Source organism: Mustela erminea, chromosome 1 (assembly GCF_009829155.1).
Source record: "Mustela erminea isolate mMusErm1 chromosome 1, mMusErm1.Pri, whole genome shotgun sequence".
Lineage (NCBI taxonomy): Eukaryota > Metazoa > Chordata > Mammalia > Carnivora > Mustelidae > Mustela > Mustela erminea.
This window is the reverse complement of record NC_045614.1, coordinates 101,522,036-101,544,429: the sequence shown is the minus strand read 5'-3', so window position 1 is coordinate 101,544,429 and position 22,394 is coordinate 101,522,036. Positions and strand designations below refer to the sequence as shown.

General features: G+C 47.5%; 1 protein-coding gene across 4 annotated transcripts in view; it reads left to right on the top strand.

Moving 5' to 3' along the window:
- Positions 1–22,394, top strand: part of SLC12A8 (solute carrier family 12 member 8) — a 135,011-nt gene that overhangs the window by 69,622 nt on the left and 42,995 nt on the right. For all 4 annotated transcript variants that reach the window (XM_032335771.1, XM_032335764.1, XM_032335780.1 and 1 more), the window contains 3 exons: positions 4,808–4,921; positions 19,089–19,176; positions 20,659–20,746. In XM_032335771.1, the coding sequence (XP_032191662.1) occupies positions 4,808–4,921; positions 19,089–19,176; positions 20,659–20,746 (290 nt within the window). The remainder of the gene's footprint in view (positions 1–4,807; positions 4,922–19,088; positions 19,177–20,658; positions 20,747–22,394) is intronic.

The following is a 22,394-nucleotide window of genomic DNA, read 5'->3' as shown; positions in this document are numbered from 1 at the left end:
GGCACCCGGAGGTACCATGTTACCTGGATTTGGGAAAGGAAGCCCAGGCCTTTCTGCAGAGAGACCTTCCAAGTATCTTACCTCTGCCTCTTCTTGCCTGGCTTTTGTCTTGATTTGTTTTCTCTCTCTTATGTCCCCCCATTCCACCCCCCGGTCTGTGTTGTTTTTCCTAAAAGCACGTAGCTCAAGTGGGGCTGAAGTATTTTTGGTAAATACAGAACCAGATGTTCGGGTCAAACCCAGATGTTCACATGTAGCGTGTGCAGGCATGGGGCCTCCCAGGCCTTTCGGGTTTGGAAGATGTCAGCTGAGAAGGCCCGGACTGGCTCCCTGTTGTACCAGCAGAGGGACTGAATGGTTCCCAGGGGCTGAGACACAAGCGTTAGGGACCTCTGGGGAAACAGCTGGGGATGAGTTACAGACAGACAGCATGGTGGGAGGAAATCTCTGAATTCAGACAGACATGGAGGCCAGACGAGGCTCTGTCTGCTATGAGCTCTGCAAGCCTCCACCCGGCATACACCCCTAGACGCGCATGGCATTCCCTAGTGAGGGGGGTCCCCTGTCAGCCTCCTGCAGAAGGAGGGCAGGGATGCTGTGAGCTCTACGGATGTCTGCTGGGCTTGGTGAGGACCTGTGTTGCATGCCTTGGCACCCCCCAGCCCCTCAGCCCCCCACCCCAGGGATGTCCCCAGAAGGGTTTGTTCCATAGGCCACAGGCCTGCCCAGGACCAAGGCCAGCCTCCTGTGTGGGAAGGGCAGGGCCAGGGACCAGGGGACGGTCTCCTGGAAGAGAGGCGGTGGCTGTAGCACAGGCAAGTCTGGCTGTGTACCTTGAACAAGATTCTTTACCTTCCTGAGCCTGCTGTCCTTCCCTCTGATCTTGCAGGGTAGATCTGAGGATCAAGGATGACGTTGTAAGGGACTAAGTGCTTGGGGACAGGTGCAAAGGAGGTGCTCAATAAGGGGCCGCTTGTCATTGTGTTCAGAAGAGAGGTTGCCCTCTGATGGCCTGTGCACAGAGAGACCCCCCCATTGCCTGGCAGGGACAGCAGTGTCATGCATTGTCGTGGGCCGTCTGTCCACTGTGAGGCTGGGCACGGGGGCAGGCGGGACAGGGGACGCCATCAGTGTGTGTGGGGCTGGCACAAGTCTCGGCTGCAGGGCAGTCCCTGGAGGGGGAGTCCTGACCCTCAGGTTATATGCCCCTTGGAGACGCTTCAGAGGCCTGGAACCCCCAAATGATGTGCGAAGTGTGCTGTCGGTGGGGACAGCCTTCATCGGATTCTCCAATGGGGCCATAACCGTGAAACTTAAGAACCTTTGTCCTGGATGTCAGCATGTCCAGCCTGAAGACCCACTGTGAGAGGCTATGGCAGGTGCCCTGGATGTGTGCAGCTGAGCTCAACTCGTGCTTCAGCTAGCAAGTCCAAGCTGGTCAGGGACATCAGTGGGTGACCTGGGCATCCACCCTGCTATAAGCTCAAGGGTCGGCTGGGCCCGGTTTGGGGTTTGGGGAGAGATCAGAGCCCTGGAAGCTGAGGTGAGGACCAGTAAGTCCAAGCCTCACTGGGGGCTGCCTGAGGCCCGGGGACCTGAGGTGGTGGGGTTTTTAGGGAGTGGAAGTCATCAGGGCCTGGGAAGGTAAGAGCAGAGGAAATAAGGAAGTCCACCATGCCGGCCTCCAGAGCTCCTTCTCATCCACTGGAAAGTGGCACACAGGAGGGGTGGGCCCGGAGGTCTGTCCCTGGCTGAGCAGGCTGGCCAAAAAGCCATCAGATGATCTCTGTAGGCCTTGAATTCTAGTAGGAGGGTGATCACTGCAGGGTCTTACCTCACAGCTTTATGCAGAGACCTCGGGCTGTGTCTCATGGAGACGTGGCTGTGGGGGCTTGTTCTCCCTCCATTTCTTTTTTTCTTTTTCTTTTGGTTCTTATTTTATCTGCCCTATCTTACTTATGTTTTTCTCATAAATCACTTAAATCATTTTGAGAAGCAGGTAGAATATAGATGGAAAGAAAAAAAATAAACAAAAGAAACTTCTTTACAGAAAAGTGCTCTAGAGAAGGTAGGCTTTCAGTCCTGGGATATTCTGTTTGTTTTTCGAAAAGACGTTATTTTGTGTTGGTGAGTGAATTTTGCTTGTGAAAGACAATGTGGAAAATTTGTAAAAGAGAAATAAGGAGAAATTGCTCATAATTGCATTATATGGACATCCGTAGTTAGTATTTTAGTATGTTTTCTTCTTTCCTTACATGCATAAATTAAAACTTTTTTGGTATTTATACTATAAACGGTGTCCAGTTTTCTTGCTTCAGGTGTATCATACATAACGTGGACAATTTTCTGTGGTACTAAAAACCCTTTCTAAATATTTAAAATACTTTAGTCCCCCAGGGTTAGAAATGTAGACTTCCCATTTTACATGGTTATAAATAAAGCATTGACAATGTTTTTGCCCATAAAGTTCTTTTCAAAGTTGAGGTGATTTTCTTGAGAAGGATTCAGAAGCACACCAGAAGGAGAGGGCTGGCTCGGCAGCACGTCAGTGTGAGCATGTGCTGGGCAATGTGTGGGGCTGCATTTGCAGAGAGAGAGGGGAGGAGGCAGGCCTCCTCTCAGCCCCCCGTGAGAGCCAAGTGACTTAGGCTATCAGTCTGTGGATCCTGTTGGTGGGGTGGACGGAGAGAGAAGTCTTCCCAGGAACTCTTCCGTGGGACCTGGGTAAAGACCCCGGGGCCTGGTGACCAAACACCCACCTCTGTCAGAGCTGCCGTGGGGGCCACTGAAGTCAGTGGGGCCCAGCGAAGCCTCCCCAGCAAGCCCACAGCTCTGCGAGCCCATAGCCCTGCGTTCAGATGTGCTCTCAGACCCACACATCATCCCAGCTTGGCCGAACTCTGCTCCAAGGCAGGCTGGGCTGGGTTTTCATCTCAGAAAGGCTAGTCAGTGGGGTCAGCCAGGGGATAAACTAAAGTTAACTCAGCCATTATTGCTTTTTTGTTAATGAGGGGAAGACCAGCTGCGAAGATGCCAAACCATTCAGAAATGTTGCCCAGGACTTGGAATTGAAGGTCTTAGGGCAAATTCCGTGTTCGGGCAGAAGAAAGCAATTGACAGTGATTTTAAGTCCTGACCGGACTCCCCAGGGCCCCTTGTGCTTCACTGAGCTTTCACTTTATTATTTTTTTACAAAATATTTTTCCTATTAAGTTATGAATCTTGGAAGCTGCAAAAAGCACTGGCAGTCTCCTTGGACTCAGGAACAAGCAGGAGCTCTTTTGTGGATGGAAGCTCAGGGGGAAGCTAAGCCCCAAGGTAGGTGGAGGACAGTTGGGCAGGAAATTCTGTCACCACAACTCTAGGGGTTGGCTGGAGTGATGGCCAAATGCCCATCCTATGTGGTTGTGGGGGTTTCAGGAAAGGGAGCAGGGTTGGCTTCTCTTAGACCATAGTTAACAGGAATAAACCAACTCCTTCTCAGAGATGAGATTCAAAAGCAGAGGCTGGATATCCTATCCTCGGTGTTCCTGAGCCTAAGAACACTTGACTTGGATCTTCAACTTCCATAGCCCACTAACATGTCCACAGATGCTGTTCAAAGTGACCTTCTTTGACAAAGAAGCAAAGTAGGCTTGAAACCACATGAAACATTTTATTGAAGTCAGGGTACAAATGTTTAAAACACTTTGAAGAAATCAGATCTGAGGTGTTCCTGCTATAAAGTACCCAATGAACAAGTCAAACGGAAAGCCTGGGTGCAGGATGGGAAAGCATAGCCAAGATCTAAGAGAAAGATTCTTCTTAATGTGACCCGTATTAGCAACCAACCTCTTATGTGCCAGGCACAGCACTTGATTCTGGGGGACAGAGCTGCGTAAGGCTGGATTTCTTGCCCTAAGAAGTCTAGCTGGGGAGAGATTGAATATGGCCACAGTGATGAGAGCCGTTGGAAGGGACTGATCATGATTTAGGAGTTGAGGTAAAACCCAAAGCGAGTAGCATTTGAGATGGGCTTGGAGAGTGAACATGGCGTTGATGCTAAACACGTGGGAGAAAGGTCCGGAGGGCGGGAGGCACAGGGAGGGGCATTACTGATGTTCTCAGGGAGCATCATCTGCGTGGCTACTGGGTAGAGGAGAGAAAAGATGAACAGGAAGCAGCAGACACGGTGCCCCTTGTCACGGGCTCTGATGCTCATCTTCAGGAATTTGGACTCTGTTCTGCAACTAAGAGGGACCCATGGAAAGGTTTTTGAACAGGGAAAGTTAGTTTAGTTTTTTAAATTAAAGGAAAATACATGAATACATGCTCAATGAAAGATTTCAGCTATACTGAAATCTATCAAAAAGAAAGGAGAAAAGAAAGAAAAACAGGAAAAAAAAAAAAAAAGAATGTTCCCCTACCCAGAGCTAACTACTGTTCTCCTTCAAGTCATTTCATCTACATGTCTCTAGAGAAACAGGTCCATGAAGTCAAGCCTGAGAGTGGTAATGACGATTCTGTCAGACTTCCTCCTCTGTCTCTTTCATCTCTCTCACACACATACCTCTATGTTATAACGTTTAAATTTACATAAGATGAGACCATATAGTCCAGGGAAGCCCACATGCTCTATCTTCTCCCTCAGCTCATTTTTTTAAAACTTTTTTTTTTTAGATTGTATTTATTTATTTTGAGAGACAGAGTTCTTACACATGTGCAGACTCCCCGCTGAGCAGGGAGCCTGATGCGGGGCTTGATCCCAGGACCCCGCCATCACCACACAATCACTTGGCTCATTTGGCTCTGCTTTGTGTCATTTCAGAGCACGGTTTTGTGGGCTATTCCCCGGAACTGCTGTGGAACAACACTCTGCCAGATTACAGCCCCGGGGAATCTTTCTTCAGTGTCTTCGGGGTGTTCTTCCCAGCGGCTACAGGTACAGTAATTTGGGTTCTTTCCCACTCCCACATGAGGGTACAGACGCTTGGTTCCTGAAGCTCAGTATTTTAAGTGGCCTGCATGTGCTTCTCGGATGGGTATCTATGTCTGACTTTAGAGATGACCTTTGCTTTCACTAAAAACCTAACAGAATTGCCTTGTTCACAGTTCCTGAAGGCCTCCCTCATTATTTCATCCTTTTTATGCTCCATACCTATGTACTGAAACCTGTAGGCCTAGTTAATAGAGACATATTTCTCTCAGGGCTGAACAGGATATATTCCTCAGTAGGACAAGCTCCCCCTTTCACCCTAGTCTGAGAGCACATTTGTCCCCAAAACTCCCCTTGCCTCTACCACAACCCATGTGTCTTCTCCCAGGGGACAGAGAAATGCTGTTGCCTTCTCACGACACTGGGTGTGGGTGAAACCAGGGTCCCGTGGGCAATGAATGAATCTCCTTACCCCATCGGCCCCATTTTCTGGCTCTCCAGCAGCCAGGGAGGAGCATTTCAAAACTGAGGTCCCTCTAGGACTTTTGTCTTGGGCTCTGGACCCTGGCCTGGAGGGTAGTGAACTAACATGTTGACCAGATGATTGATGAGGAATCACCATTTGTGAGTGACTTGTCCCAGAGCATAGAGTCAGACAAGCATTTTACTCTTGATCAGGTGGTGTTGATACCCTGGAGTGTGGCTGATTTTATCTCCTTTTCTGCCTCCCCTCCTGCCTCTGCCTGCCTACCTGTGGCTATTTCCTTGCTCCTTATCCTCTCCTCAAGTGGGATAGGGATAGACAAAGAGGAGAAGCTACTAGAATGTTGAAAATTTTAAAGGCTGTCTGTGCTGAGCGTTGGCAAGACATGGAGGAACTGGAACTCTTGTATGCTACCGGTAGGAATGTAAAATAGTACGACCATGTTGGAAAACAGTGGGATGATTTCTTAAATCAAAATTGAACAGCCTATGGCCATACCAACCTAAATGTGTCTGTTCTTGGAAGCTAAGCAGGGCCGTACCAGATTAGTCTTTGGATGGGCGCCACCTAGGAATACAAGGTGCAGTAGACTTAAAAGAAAAAAAATTAAACACATGCACAGCCATTCCACCCCACGTTATCTACCGCAGAGAAATAAAAACACGTGTTCGTATAGACTTGTGCATGAATGTTCAAAGCAGCTTACTCTGTAATAGTCCCAAACTGGAAACAACTCAACTATTTGTCAACAGGCAAATAGATAAATTATGACATAGCCGTGCCATATAGAACTACTCAGCAATAAAAAGGAATGAGCCACTGATCCTGCAACAATACAGATGGTCATAAAATAATGGTATTTCATGAAAGACGTCAGACAAAAGGAAAGAACCTTTTTTAAAAGATAAAACTATGTAAACCTCCAGTTATATAAAATTCTAGAAAATGCAAACTCTGGTAACAGAAAGCAGATTTGTGGATGGGGAACTAGGGAAGGGGGGCAGGCGGGAGGGACAAGGTAATTTTGGGGCAGGAAACTCTATTCCTGATGATGGTGATGGGTTCACGGGTATATTCATATGTGAAAACTTCCCAGATTCTTACAGTTGAAAAACACGTGCCACTTATCGCCTGACGGTTGCACCTCAGTAAGGCTGTGCAGATAAGAAGATGAACAATGTCAGTCGCCTTTGATCCCCTTTCCCGAATCCTGCCTCTAGCCGTGACGCATTTTCACTCCTCTTCACTGCCAAACCCTGGGGCTTTGTCTGTGCTCCTGTCTCCATTTTCTGTCTCCTGTTCAGCTTGTCCACTCTCTTCTTTTGGAGTTCCAAACCTGCCTCACCACTGAGATGGCCCCGTCCAGTCTTTGGTGGCTGCCATGCTACTCGGTTCAGTGAGCATCTCTAACTTCTCCGTGTCTTCAGATGGGCAACTTCCACTTCCTCCTTCTTTTCTCATGCCTTCCATGATGCAGCACCCTCCTTGTCCACCTCCTGGCCCTCTGACTTGCCTTCATAGACACATCCTCTTCCTTCCGCCCAGTAAATGTGGGATTTTTTCAGTCTGTGCCCCTGCCCTCTTCTCTTCTTTCTCGCCTGTTTTCCTTAGAATCCCACCCATGCCTACTGTCCCATGGCCACTCACAAGGCTCATGACTCCCAGACTCGCACCCAGCCCAGACTCCTCTAAGCTTCATACCATATCCTCAGTTGCTTCCATGACATCCTGTCTTGGGCATCTCAGACCCAACATGTTCAGAACCAAGCCCATCCCACCTATCCTCCAGTTGGTTTTTCCCCGTTACTCCTGATTTCAGGACAATTTGCTCCAGACAGTTGCTCCTGCCAGTAATGGAGACTTATTCATGATAACGTCCTCTTTCTTAGCAGTACCCTCCAAGCCCTGTCAATTTTTCCCCCTAAAGGAGGTTCTTTACTTCCTGCTCTTCTCCACCTCTGCTGCTGACCACTCGGGTCCAAACCTTCTCTCTCGCCAGCCACAGAGGTGAGTTTGGAGCCAGGTCTCAGGTCCAGCAGGTCCAGTCTTGGTCCACAAATACAGATATGTCAGGAGTAGCGCTTCCCTTTCATTCTTCTGAAATACAAAGTGTCAGTCTCGGACTCTAAGCCTTCATTCTGCCAGGATGACTGAAAACTGAGGTCAGTCATTCATCATGCCTCCACCAGGCCCTGCCATTTTGTTCCTGGGTCTCAGGGCCTTACCAAGTCCCAACGCATGTCTGGCTTTTCAGCATTGTACCGGGAGCCAGACCCTCTTGCTGTCCTGTCTGCACATCCCTTCAGGTACATGCTCTGTGCAGCTTCTAAGCCATTTTTGAGAACCAGAAATCTGAACCTGGAAGCCCTGTGCTTAGAGCTTATGCGTTTCCCAGGCTCTCCTTTCTAGGGTCTTGCGGGGTCCCCACTAGTGCTGGCAAGGAGTGGGCCCCAGGTCCACACTGCTGTAGATCCTATGTGACTTTCTCTCCCTGCCTCCAGCTCCAGGGACAATCTTCTCTTACAATATGGCGGACACTCCCGTCCAGGGCCAGCATTATGGGCACAAGCCTATGCATTCACACTGCGTCCCAAGCTCAGGAGGGCCCCACGCTTGGTTTAATGGTTTGTGGTTGCTAAAATTCTTAGTAATTTTTGAACAAGGGGTCTTGTATTTTTATTCGCACCGGACCCAGCAAACTATGTACCAAAGTCTATTCTTGTCCCCCCGCCCCCATGCTTTCCCCACCCGTTTTGCGGCTTCTTTTCTACCTCCTTGATTCTCTAAAATCTCCCAAGGGCTCTGGCTTTTGAGAAACAGACCCTAAAACAAAGCACTGGCAAATTCGGCTTCCTTCTGCCACATATCTCTCTCAAGGCAATACAGTGTAGGTCATCTCCTCTTGAACGGACAGAAAAGGCAAGGGGGAAAACAAATACAGGGAACTTTTTAAAAAGTTAACATTTGAAAATATTGTCCTACCCTCCCTCCCCCACACAGGCAGAACACACATTCAAGAGGCTTCCCGGCTAAGCGTTTCCTCGGACCTGGCCATGAGTCCAAAGGCCAGGTCAAGAAACTCTGGGCCCAGAGGCCAGGGCGCAGTCACACCTGAGGGGGGCCGTAGGCCTTCTTGGCTGGCAGCACCCCAGGGGGCACTCCGGGGAGGTTGTGTGAGTAATGTGACCGTGCTGGGCTCCCTCCACACTGCTTCACCGTGTCCTCCTTGGCCTCTCCAAGCCCGGTGTCTTAGAGAGAGAGGGGATGCCCGGTTTGAGAGAGGGCAGAGAATGGCAGGCCCCGCTTCAGTATTTTCCCCTCCAGCAAGAAATGAGCAGCCTGAGATTTGAAGAGCCATACAATAGCCCCGAGTCTGAGCGGGACTAACATCTGAGAGAAGTTTGTTCAGCAAACTTTTTGTCTTTTTCACCTGTATTCATTTTTCATCATGATACTAAAACCTACATCACCTGCACTAGAAATGCTGATATGCTCCCCGGACCAGAGAAGGGTGTGTTTGTCCCTCCTTGGAGACAGATTGCTACTTAAGACTATTAGTTTTATATTCTGTAGCTTAAATTATGAAAATCTTATTTTGTAAAATTCCAAATATAAAATTATAATATTGAAGAAACTATCTACACAAGCTTTTTTTTTTTTTTTTTAGCCCCAGCCTTCTTAGGAGATATGCTTCCCCGTCCTTTCACTGCCCCTTGGCCCAGCCAGGCTGAGAATCACCGATCCAACAAGGAAAGGAGGAGCACAGAGAGACTTATGAAGGATTGCTAAAGGTCACCCAGCTAATTAGTGCCCGGGGTTGGGCCACCATTCTGCTATGGAGCATTGCCTCCCTGACTCTCTCTCTCTGTTTGCCAGGGGCCCCAGTGTAAACACGGTAGGCAGGACGAACAATTTGTACCACTTGGCTTTCCCCTGGCAGATGTTCTGTTAAGCGATAAAAAGCATGGATGATTGGCAGTTTCCATGGTGATGGATTTGCCAAGGATTAGCTCTGAGTGAGTCATGGCTGGGGCTCCCTCCAATGCCGTCCTCTTCTGGAACAAGAGAACGTCCAGGCTGTGGAGAGGGGAGCGGAGTTGGGAAGAACAAACACAAATGCCCCCCCGCCCCCGTGTCCCCATCTCCAGTCAGAGACATACGACTTAGTTACTTCAGATATTTTATCTCAAGGGTAGGACACTTCCTGTAAGGAGCGGCTGAAAACTAGGTTTCAGTGGCTTCTTTGGATTTATGAGTCCTGTCCTTCTGTGCTTGTGTCCTTCTTCCTCCAGTCCACCACACCCTGGGGCCTTGCAGTAGATTCTGCATTTGCTTTGTTTCTTAAAGTACTTTTCCTTCTCCAAGCTATGCTTGCCTGAAACAGCCCAACTTGCCTGAAAAAGCAACATCCATGCCCATAGGATTCTCTCTCTCCCTCTCTGTTTCTCTGTCTGTCTCTGTCACTCACACACACACACACACACACACACACACACACACACAGCCACTACAGGGATCAGGGACCACAATACGGTCAAGAACTAGGAGAAGGAAATTCATTGAGAATAGGGTCCCCAGGTTTAAGGAAGAGAGAACCTCAGGTCGGGGCAAGCTGAAGTTGGGGCTCATCCCACGGCATTCTCATGAGCATGAACAAGAGAAAAGGATGCGTTATGATTATTACACGCATTTATTTTTATAGTTCTAGTTATAGAATTAACTTAGAATTTTATCAAAATTATTATGAGTATCTATACTAATAATTAACATTACAACAGTCTGCTAGACCTGGCGCTGTGGTGAGTGCTTTGCGCTCTGTCCCTCACGTAGCCCTCACCACTCAGCCCCACTGCTCCCATTAGGGGCAGACTTAGCATAACAGCTGTGAAGCCCAGGCTTCGGGCTCCCTCCCTTGCATGAGCTCCTGTTAAGGCCCTGTTCTTAATTTCATATTCATAAGTCTATATTGTTTTTAAAGTGTCAGACCCTAGAGAACCTGGATCCTTCCTTGGGTTTGGTTATTATTCCATTTTATAGATGAAGGGACAACAACACAGAGAGGTCAGCAGGCCAGGAAGTGCTGGACCCCACTACTTCTCACCTCCTTCGGAGTGGATGCTGGAGGGGAGAATGCCCATGCATGTGGATCTGCACCCCCCTACCCCCAACCCTGAAGCTGGCAAGTCTTGCTTGAGTCCTGGTGTTTAAATGTTCCATTATATGACAGCGAGTGTCTCAGCAGAGTCTCTAAGGCATGAGGGCGGTTGGGGGGTGCACTGACAAGTTCTGCCTCCAAGAATAGAGCCAAGAGGAGATGAAAGATTCCTGCAGGAGCACCTTAACAGACCAGCCCATCAGCCAGGTGTGTGGAAGGAGTGGGTTTGGGAATCAGATGGAAGGTAAGAGGGACGGCCAGCCTCCTTAACGAACCCAAGGGATTTCCGAATGAGGAGGGGAGCCTGTCTCTCCAGAGTGGACATTTATTTAGCACCTACTAGGTGCGGGGCACTGTTCATCCCAACTTCACAACAGTCCTGCCAGGTAGAGAGTACGATCCCCGTGTGCAGACGAGGAGCCCGAGGCTCAGGGCCGCGCCACCTCCAAACCGCAGCCGACCGCTCCCTTCGTCGCAAAAGGCAGCGGACAGGTTTTGGGAACTTGGGAGCAGGGATAGTCTGCCTTCATGACAAAAAGGAAGCATAAACTCAGGAACTTCAAAGAAGAAGGAGAATAGACAGCAGAGAAACAAGCCAGAGCTGGAGGAGAAAATTAAAGGTTTCTAAGGACACGGATGTAAATTTAAAAACTCCCAGGACGAAGCTTGGGAGCTCCTTGAGAAAGAGTGAGGAAGTAGTCTTTTAATGAACAACTAACAGAGACCAGAAAAGGCTAGGAAAACTATTAGGCTTTTTTACCGCCTCACTAATTCTCAGTTTCAGCAACAAAGTAGAGTACAGGGTAGGAAGTGGGGTTGTGATGGTAGGCAGCAAGTGAAGGCTTTGATCTGTGAGCGCCGGGGTGGACTGGGGGCAGAAGGACATGGCCGCAGTCTCGCAAATGTTGTAAGCAAGCTTATTTGATGTTTATACGGGTTCTTAACCGTGGGCGTATTGTTGAGACGTAGAGGAGATGAGTTTCTCTCTTGGCCGTCTATGCCCTTTGTTAGGTCAGACCTTGGCGATGCGGCACCGAGCCCAAGCCCCTTCTTCACCTGGTGACTCCTACCCAAACCAGAGGCACAGTGTCAGTGCCCAGGAGACTATGGGTGTCGCTGGAAGTTTGGCCTCGTAAACCCGAGCTGGCAAGGGGACGGCCAACACCATGTTACACATTTGTAAAAGCTGAGACAGTAAGCATATGCTGAAAGGCAGCAGAACTAGGCTGGAAGACCAAGTCAGAAGACTTAACCATATGAAGGAAGCTGTGAAGTCACATGGTAACAAAGCACAGACTATATAGTTATCCTGATGCAGAGAGAAATGTGGTTTCGAGTAAAGCAATTAACTGCTTCCCGGAACGGGCAGTTGAAGACCTATGAGGAGGGGAAATACCCTGGACAGGCACAGACTAGTAAGTGGTTTGGAACTGGGGATGAGAGAACCCGTGGGTAAACCAGTGGGTAGTGCTGATCAAAACTGAAAAATTCAACCTTCTCGGGGTGAGGGGCGCGGAGGTAACCCCAAATGAATCATACAGCTACTTTGTTACAAAAAGGAAATCCAAGAAAAGTGTGGGTGGTAGAAACCAGGAGACTCTGTGACATAGCGGAAAAAACACCGATTTGAGATCAGGGGACTTGAAGATAGCGCTGCCATTGGTGCAAAACTTGGGCAAAATCCCATCTTTTGGGGCCTCATTTTCCTCATCTGTGAAATAAGAGGTAGGAGTAGATGACTCTAAGACACCTACCGGCTTTAAGAATTGTTATTCTAAGTAGCCATTTTAAGCAGTTTTAGGAAGCCTCCCAAGAAAAGCATAAAGACTAATAGTAATTATAAAATGGACACAGAGTTTCCCACACTGTGTTCCCTTGAATACTAGTAATCAGTAATTTTCCCTTTTAAAAAAAGTGTAATATTGTTAAATAAGTTTTGGGAACCGCTGTGTGTTACATTTCTTAGAGGTGAACAATGAAATTAGCATATCGTAGGCACTGATAAGTCCAGCAGTAAAGACCTCTCTACTCTTGTTTAATCAAGATTTTCCCAAGCTTTTTTTTTTTTTTTTAATATCCATGAAACATTGGATATTAAAATAGTATTTGTTCTGCTACACCCACCCTAAATCCAGCTCTAACATTAACGATAACATCTTAAAATGGCGCCAGAAGCAGATGGAAAGCCAAACCCGAGAATCTCCGTAATACTTGACAAGTGTATCTAAAAAACTACTAAATCAAAATAATTTTTCTGGATCCAACTGATAAGCAAGAAATTTCTAATTCACCAAAACTGGAGATCATCTGCTCAGGAATCCTGTAATCACACACAGGCGAAATTCTGAAAGCGACAGCCTCAGTGTGCGAGCCAATCTAACAGGTGTGCCCGGATCACCCACGTCAGCCGGCCCACGGTAGCCTAGCAGGAACGACCCGCCTAGTGGGCATTTCCCTGGCTTTGGTGCATTGTGTCGGCGTACCGACTACCTACCTTCTGGCTTCTCTGTTTTGTCAGAGAACAGAGCCAACAGAGCCAGCTTCCTGGCTGTTTGGGTTTGGCCCATTCCACGTGTGTCGTCTCTGCTCCCACTGACCAGGAGCCCTGTGTGCCCCACACCAGGCGAGCTAGCAGGCCCTGTAATCAAAGTTTGGGTCTCCGACTGTGTGATTCGTGGGAGAAGAAAGGGCTTTTGTTATGAATGCAGAACCTGTTTGGAAGCAGGAAGCAGTTAGGATTAATCAATCACTTTCCTAGACAGAGCGTGTATATATACCAGGGGAGCTCTTGGGGGTCTTTGTAAATGATCTGATGGAAGGTACACAAATGATGTGACAAACTATAGGACATACTAAAATGGTAAAGAGTCATTAGCAAGTATGTAATCTCACAATGCTGAATGAATGGGCATAAAATCACTAGGGGCGGGGGTAGGGGGTGGTATCTGTGGGCAGAAGGAGGCTGCTGTCGATGGTAGGAAGGAATGTGACCAGTCATGTGAGGTACCAGTAAATGTGAAGACAGGTGGGAACCTTTGCAGGGGGTCAGAATTCAGGAGGTCCAGTAAGGGCCGCTGTTAGTGGATGAAGTTAGTGGGGTCTGGGAGTCAGTTGAGTGTGGAGATTTGGCCAGGGATGCCCTTGGCACCAGATTGCTCTGGGAGCAAGCGGTGAAGCCCTAGCCTTTGAAAAGAGCCTCAGTGACAGGATCCAGTCCCAGGAACACTGGTCAGAGTGAGGCAGGTCCTGGGCATCCTTTTGTGATTTAAATAAGATCTGCATCTGACAAAAAAGAAAATCCTACAGAAGTGCTTATGATAGAAAGCGGTGGTCTCCCACCCCACCCATCACCCCCCCCCCCCCATACCCTTCCATCCGGGCAACCGCTTTTAATCATTTTCAGCACTTTGGGAGCTAGCTGTGTATTACCAAGCAGGAAGCTTGAACCTGTAACTTGTTTAATGAAAGACATAAACTATTGACTGCCTGTTAGGAAATAAAGTTCGCCTTACTTACATGCTCCTCTATCCATTTCCTAATTTTTGATAGTTACATTGCTTTTTGTTGTTATTGTTACCCTTTTAATTTTAAATAATGTTCTTTTTTTTTTTTAAGATTTTATTTATTTATTTGACAGACAGAGATCACAAGCAGGCAGAGAGAGAGGAGGAAGCAGGCTCCCTGCTGAGCAGAGAGCCCGATGTGGGGCTCTATCCCAGGACCCTGGGATCATGACCTGAGCTGAAGGCTGAGGCTTTAACCCACTGAGCCACCCAGGCGCCCCAAATTTTAAATAATATTCTTAAATCTCTGTTATTTTGTCAGTTTTGGGCTACATCCCTTCACTCTTATTGGTGTGGAAAATTGAAATTCAGTGTTGTGTTATGAGATTAATGTATTAGACTCATATTTATTTCATGTGTAAAATATTTTTTTTTTTTTTTTAAAGATTTTATTTATTTGTCAGAGAGAGTGAGCGAGAGCGAGCACAGGCAGACAGAGTGGAAGGCAGAGTCAGAGGGAGAAGCAGGCTCCCTGCAGAGCAAGGAGCCCGATGTGGGACTCGATCCCAGGACGCTGGGATCATGACCTGAGCCGAAGGCAGCTGCTTAACCAACTGAGCCACCCAGGCGTCCCCATGTGTAAAATATTTTTATAGGGAATACTTCAGTTATCTTAAGGGAATCCCTAATTGGAGGTAATCTACATGATCCTATTATATTTGCATTTTTAGAACAATATCAGGGAAGCCATAACAAGTTGACAATTAGCAGGTGAGTAGGCAAAATCCCATAAAAACTGTAGTCTACAACTTTAAGTGAACATAGTTTCTCTCTTTCTTTCTCTCTCTCTCTCACACACACACACACACTCAAATGTATTAAAGTTTTTTAAGTTTATAAGTTAACAATCTTTGTAACTTCAAAGACAAACTGCTCAATATTCTTGGAAATTTCTTTGTTCTTTCTAGCAAACACTTCAATATTCTCCTTTACAATAATAAGATACAGAATAAGTTTAGAATTACCTTAAAATTTATTGCAACTAGTATATATTCACTAGCCTTTCCTTTATCTACCTCACAAATGTAATGGCTAGCTTGAAAGGCATTATTAGAATCATCTTTCAAGTTTTCTTCTTAAACTAATCAGAGCTTGTAACAGCCAACCCAGACCTGAGTGCAAGAGCATGGGACTAATATTTTTGTTTTTCAGCACTACTACAATGAAGATATTAGTGCTTTCTACATTCCTTCTACTTCTAATTCTTCTTCTTCTTTTATTATTTTCTTTGGGGGTGGGTATTGGTTCCTAGTATCAGTTTAGCTACACCTTGACCTCTATGTTGTTGAGGTAGAAAATATTCATATTCTATTTTGTAAATAGAATTATGTCCTCTGTGCTTTGTCTATAAGTCAATTTTTAGAAGTTAAAAAAATACAGTAAACATATACACAATTATGACGGGTAGCTGTCGTTCAATGAAGAGTGAAATAGTAGCTAGAATTCTGTTTCTTTTGCTGTGATTCTGATGTGGTCCTTGTGGCATTATGGGAGAATATTTCTAATATCATGGCCAAATGGGTTACTTTTTCTTATATTCCATTAGTTATGTAAAATCATGCCATCACATTTTAGTTTGAGTCATATTTAGACATTGACTTTCTTGCTCATTTTCCCTGGAGTTTCAAGAAACTTTGTTTTCTCTTGTTGCCAAAATACGCAGTTTAGCATGTTCTTAAAAATCATTCAGTTTGTTAATCATACTGTTCATTGGGTTGAATCCAATTCCTATCCAGAGGCATGCCTCCTGGGGCCTCCAGCCTTCTGCCTTAGTCCCTGCTGGTTTCTGCACAGTAACAATGGTGGTTTGGGAACTTTACTTCATCCCTGAGTCATCACCACTCTCATGTTTTCCTCCCTCATTTTCCTGGAGTGCATGCTTTAGTATCTTCCTCAGAAATTATATGTGGGAGGTAAGTTTTTGAGCCCTTGTCTGCGTAACTTTGCTTTCACTTACTTGGTAATCTGGCTAAAATTTTAGTTTCAAAATAATTTTTTCTCAGAGTTTTAAAATTGGCGCTCCATCCTAGCATTCACTTTTGCCAAAAACAAATCTAATTTTTGTTCTGTTTTGTGCTTAGTTTTTTGCCTTTGGAAATATTTAGGATTTTTCCTGAAATTGCACAATGTTACATTTAGGTATGGACATCTTAAATTTTGTTCTTTGTGCTGTCTGTTCTGTGGAATATTTCAACCTGAAGACTTGTGTCTTCTTCAGTTTGGAGACATTTATTTCTGATTATTTATTATTTATTTCTGGTTTATTTATCTGGTTATTTCCTTTGTTTTCTCTCTTCTCTCTTTTTGGATCTCCTACTAGTTGGATATTGTAACTCTAAGATAGGTCCTCTGTTTCTCCTAGTCTTTGCTCAAGTTTTTTTTTTTTTTTTTTTTAAGATTTTTAAAATTTATTTGACAGACAGATTACAAATAGACAGAGAGACAAGCAGAGAAAGGAAAGGAAGCAGGCTCCCTGCTGAGCAGAGAGCCCAATGCAGGGCTGGATCCCAGGCCCTGGGATCATGACCTGAGCCGAAGGCAGAGGCTTTAACCCACTGAGCCACCCAGGTGCTCCTTTGCTCAAGTTTTGTACCCCTTTATCTTTCTGTTCTCAGTTCCAGGGTACTTAACTTTATCTTTCAGATCCTCTATTGCATTCTTAATATTAGCGATTGTGTTTGTAATCTCTAAACGTTCTTTTTTTGCTCTTGGATTATTTTTTGTTTTCCTTGCACTTTGCCTTATAGAGATAATATCCTTCTCAGAATATGATTTTCTTCAAAAATAGAATATTATTTTCTTCAAAACTCTCCTCTGTGTCCTGATTTATTTGTTCCTTCCAGCCCAGGTTGTTCTATTTTTATCACACATGTATCTGCTGCTGGTTTTCATCACACCCCTGGCAATCTTGGGCTGCTGGTGTGGATTCCTGGCTGGGGAGTGTGTAGGTTTGTGTCCCTAAAGGGGACTTGACTGTGGCTCATTTGTGAGTACGGCCAGCCCTTGAGGAGGGCTTCACTGGGGAGCAAACATCCCCTTGGCCAGTCCTCGTTTTCCTTGGGTTTACTCAGATACTCTGGAGAAGTTTTCTAACCCTTTCACCCTGGGTCATTTTCTCCATTCTCTATGTGCCAGACTTCTGGAGCGACCTTTCTTCTACTCACAGCTCTCCATCCCAACCCTCTTTGCTTATAGGCATGGATCCATTTTCTCCCTTCCTACCCTCAAATAGGATCTTGGGAAGAAGGGAAACAAGAGGAAAGAGAAGGTGCCTCATGTGGCACTTTAAACAACCTTTTAAGAAACCTCCATTTCAAAACAATCACTGTAGAAAGCTGGGACGATGTATATACGCAATAAAATGAAAAATGATCTGTTTTTCCATGTTTAGCATTTTAAAATATGTCCTGGTTCCTTTTTTTTCTACCCTATGCATACATTGATCTGTTGTCTTTTTTTTTTTTTTTTACAACAATGGGCTCATACCATGTGTTCTGTTTTATAATATGCATCTGAAAATGAAACAAGAGCTTTTAAAATATCTTTCCACATCACAACATATCTCTGACAACACAGAGCCCTGGTATTTATTGAATGATATATCATCACTTATTTAACCATTCCCCTATTTGTAAATACTAGGTTGTTTCGTATTCTCACTAGTATAGACAAGAATTTGTAGACATTTCTGGCTACATCTTCACTCATATTCTTGACTATTTACTGAGGTGGAAGTTCCAGTAGTGGTATTGCTGGTCAATGCGTGTGCAGGTCCCACTGCGGGTCCCCCATTTAGGGCACCCTTGGAAATAGGCCCTCGTTAACTGTCTGCCTCCCTGTCTTCACTTTACCCCATTCCACCTGCGCTCTTGCAAGCATTATAGCAGCGGTGGTAAGAACGTAATTTTCAGAGTCAGACGGGTTGAATCCTAGCTTTCCCACTTAATTAATGTGTGACCCTAGGCTACTTTAACCTCTCTGAGCACTAGTTTCCTTTTCTATAAAATGGGGGAAATAATTCTACTTTTGTGATGTGATTGTTGTAAGGATTGAACAAGATTAAAAAAAAAAAAATGCATGGAAAACCTTAGCCCAGGCACTGTCAGGCTGGAAGTGTTCAATCCCTAATGATGGGATCAGGCCTATATCTCTCCCTAAGCCTATGCAAATCTTCCCACAAGGCCACATTTGAGATGCACCCACCCCTCTGTGAGACCTTCCTGATTAAGACTTGTAGAGCATTTGTGGGCTGGACCCACTTTTGTTGTTCAGAACACATAGTCTTACTGGTCTCTTGTGTGGGTGAATGTGGACAGACGTGATGATCCCTCCTCACGGTCCCACATGGTGTCCTCCTTCCCCATCATGACTAATTACGACTTTTCACAAATGTTGGGGAATAGAGGCAATGAGGAGAAGGAGCTTGGGACTCAGTTGGTATGGTAGCATCACAATAGTTCTTTGGAACTTGTTTAGAGCCCTTTGGTCTCTGGCTCTGGCTGTTGGATGGGACCTGCTCCCAGGATACCTGAACCCCAGTGCAGTCAGTGGGCAGCAGAGGCAAGTAGCTCAGCTGGGGAGGGGGCACCAGGTGCTTTGCTAAGGCTGAGCTTCCCCAGGGAGTTGGCGGGGGGGGGGGGGGGGTGCAGCAGAGCTCAGTATGTGGCCACAGGACCTTTGTGCAGCCTGCCAGATGTCTCACTCACCCTCATTACTTAGCCCTGGGCCATACGATGCTTTTGTAGCCAGCAAGGCTTTCCTCCCAAGCATCATCCAACCCACAAAGGTCCCTTTCATGCCCCACGGATGCCTCCCCAGTTGCCAGGGGAGATGGAGAAGCTCAGTTGCCAGAACTGCAGATGGGAGGGCTTGCCGTGGGATAGCTTCCAGGAGAGGGCCCTGGCGAGGGGAAAGCAATTCATGGAGTGGTGTACACTGTTCACCCATCTCCCCTGTCTGGGTGTCTTTCAGGAGTCATGGCCGGTTTCAACATGGGGGGTGACCTCCGGGAGCCTGCTGCCAGCATCCCCCTGGGCTCCCTAGCAGCTGTTGGCATCTCGTAAGTAAGTTCCCCTGGTGGCCATCAGCTGGAGAGAAGGAGAGAAAACCCTAGGCAAAAGAGGGTTTGCCCCTTTTGTTCTGAGAGTGCCCCAACTGTGGCCAATCTATTTCATATTCCAATTCTCCTTTTAACACTCAGCCAGCTGGAAAATTCACGTCTGGTGGGTTCAGAAGCCTGCCCTTTCAGACCCCCTGCCTGGGAATGCAGGAGGAGGAGGATGGATCCTTTCTTTCCTTTCTCCTCAGCCTCCTGCCCCTCCTCCTCCCCCACTTCCATTTTGAACTTGGGGATTTTTTAACCATTGACTTTCCGGGATCATTGGGAGGAATAGAACAGTGAAGAGTTTTGCCCTCAGGTTGGGATTCCTATTCCAGCTCTGCTGCTGGGTGGCTGGGTGACCTTGAACAATGTACTTAGCTCTCTGAGCCTCTGTTTTCCTTTCTCATAAAGTGGGGTTGAGAATATATTTGCCCCAGCGACCGTGGAGTGGCTTCTGTGTGTGAAGGCTCTCTTCCTTCCCCCCGCTCTCTCCCCACCACTCCAAGGCTCTCGGGGGTTCAGTTCCCACTGCGCCACCCCCATGAGCAGACTGAGTGGCCTTGGGTCTGTTTGAGCTTCGAGAGTCTTCTGTGGGGCTCTCCGTACCACAGGAAGAAGCTTCTCTGCCTTCACTGGGGGGGGATGCGAGAGGCATAGACATGACGATGACGTGCCTGTGTTACTTTGACTGCGGTACTTTAAAAATACAAATGTGTGTTTCACAAAGTTGAATTTGCTCTTAGCTTATGAGAGTGGCTCCCGGCATCCGGTACACAGCACCAGACCGACGTGTGCCGAGAACGGTGGCATGCCGGTCAGAGGATGAAGGCCGCAGAGATCGCTTGGGTGTTGGGAAGAAGAGAGAAGGAAAAAAACCCTGCCTCATTTTGGGGTCAGAGCGGGGAGGTCCCAGGAGGGAGACCCTTGGCCTGTCCTCTCACTGCCCAGATGGGAAGGAGTCTGTGGGGTATCATGTGACTTATTCAAGGTCACCGGATGTCTAGGGGCAGGGCCGGGTCTTGGCTGCCCTTTCCACACTTGACCCCGCTCTCTGTCATCTGGGATCCAAGGAACAGCAGCCTAAGAAACCTGAAAGACCATCTGCGTGTTCTTCAAGGGTGCGAAGGGGGGCTGTGGGGTTGCCGGTCAACCCTGCCTGAGTCCCGGCCACCTGGAGGCCGGTGGTCTCCGGCTCCCCACTCCCAGCACCCTCAGGGCATCTCTCTCTTTAAAGTAAGAAAGAGACAAAACGATGATACATTCTTTGGCAAGAGATAGGCTAGAGGGGAAGTAGTGCTGGAAGTCCCCTCAGACAAGGAGGGAGGCTTCATGACTGGCCTTTGTCCTTCCTTCCAACCCGGGGGCTGAGTGAGGTGGGCTGGCACAGGCTTGGCGCACATCGGGGGTGTAAGCTCTGTTCCACTCTTGGGGTTTTTGCAGGTGGTTTTTGTACCTCGTATTCGTCTTCCTGCTGGGCGCTGCCTGCACCCGAGAGGCCCTTCGCTATGACTTCCTGATAGCGGAAAAGGTGGGTGAGTCTGCACTGCCGACCGGCTCCGTCTGATGGGTCTTTCACTGGCTCCCATCTGCAAATGGCTGCCTCCCCCTTGCAGTCCTGCTTGGGGATCCCGAGAGGCCTGGGCCCAGGACTAAAGTGTGTGTGCGGGAGGGCGGCGGGGGGGGGCTCAAAAACACGGAAAAGGTACAGGTTTTTCTTACGGAGCTGGGACTAAGTAAGAGGAACACAAGCATCTCTTTGTGTCAAAACTCGGGACAGAAACAAAGGGTGCCATCAGCGAAAACCCCTAGCTCAACCAGCCCTTCATTTCTGCCGCTCGCCTCACCTTCCACCATGAGCAGAAAAGGGCTGCTCCCTGGAGGCTGAGGGGCGGGGAGGAGGCAGCAAAGTGGAGGGACTTGGAGGAGGCCCAGCGCCCTCCTCCAAGAGGGCGGCCCACCCTGCCCTCTGCAGACCTTGGCTCCAGAGGCTCTCCCCGGGGTAGGCTGGGGTTGATCTGGCTGTAACACCCTTGTTTCTAGAACAGTAGACCCTGCCAGAAGGAGATTAGCAAATTCCTCACATTCCACAGCTGCCCCTTAACGGGGCTGGAGGTCAGGTCACAGTCAAGGACACTCATTTGACATCTCTAGAACCTAGGAGAATAAGATTCCCAGATGCTTTTCTGGAAATCCCCCAAAATTCCTACCTTTCCTTAAGTTCTTGGAGGAAAAGTGGACCTTGAGATTCCTGTCATTTGTCAGAGAAACGCAGAAGGCTAGGGAAGTTTTCTTAGTTAACTCCTAAGTGTTTCTCCTCCAATTTTGGGAGAAAGTACCACTTTCTCTTGGTGTGAGGCTTTGCAAAACCACCTTGCTGATGTTCACGCAGGGCAGCCCAGGGCAGGAAACTGAACTCTTTTTAGAGCTGCGCTTGGGCTTGGTTTCCACATTCACATGAGTTTCTTTTTAAGATGTAGGTGGTAGATTTAAAATGATCTGTATTTTCAGGGGTCTTGACTCTGAAAGCAGGTTTCGAAAGGGGGAGCAGCTCAGGTAGTGAGGGCACTCGCACCTCCCCCTTCCTGGGACCAAGGTCTTAGACCCCCAGCAAGACACTTGCTCTCAGGGAGGGAATCTGCAGCCCTAATTTATACCCACAGGCGAGCTTCTGTCTTGAGTTTCATCTCCCATGGGCCTTTTCTCTAATCTCGGAATGAAAAGCTTGGCTGCATCAGAGGAATTAAAGGCCTCTGGGAATAGCTGATTCTTTGACCAGGGGGCTCTGCTGGCCGCTGTCTGCAACTTGCCAGTGTCTGGCTAGCTAGCTAGCTGGCTCTGCCCGCCTCCAAAGTGGGTTCCTTTCCAGTAGATTCCCTCACGGAGGTCCCTTCAACCATCCGATGCTCTGATCTGGATGGAACAAGGCAAATTATCCCCTGGTCTGGGGCTCCTGTCTCCCCTCCTTCCCCTCCTTTGCAGGGAGAACTAAGAACAGGGATACGGGAGGATAGGCAGCCTGTATCCGAGGAAGGCCGCAACAGGAGAGTAAAACCATCTCCGCAGACAGCTCAGGAAAGCTTTTGTGGGTGGAAATTCCACCACTAGAACTGAGGGAAGCTTGTTTGGAGTGCCACCTGTCCTAGGCATTGAAACAGGTAGGCGAGCATTTTGTTAGC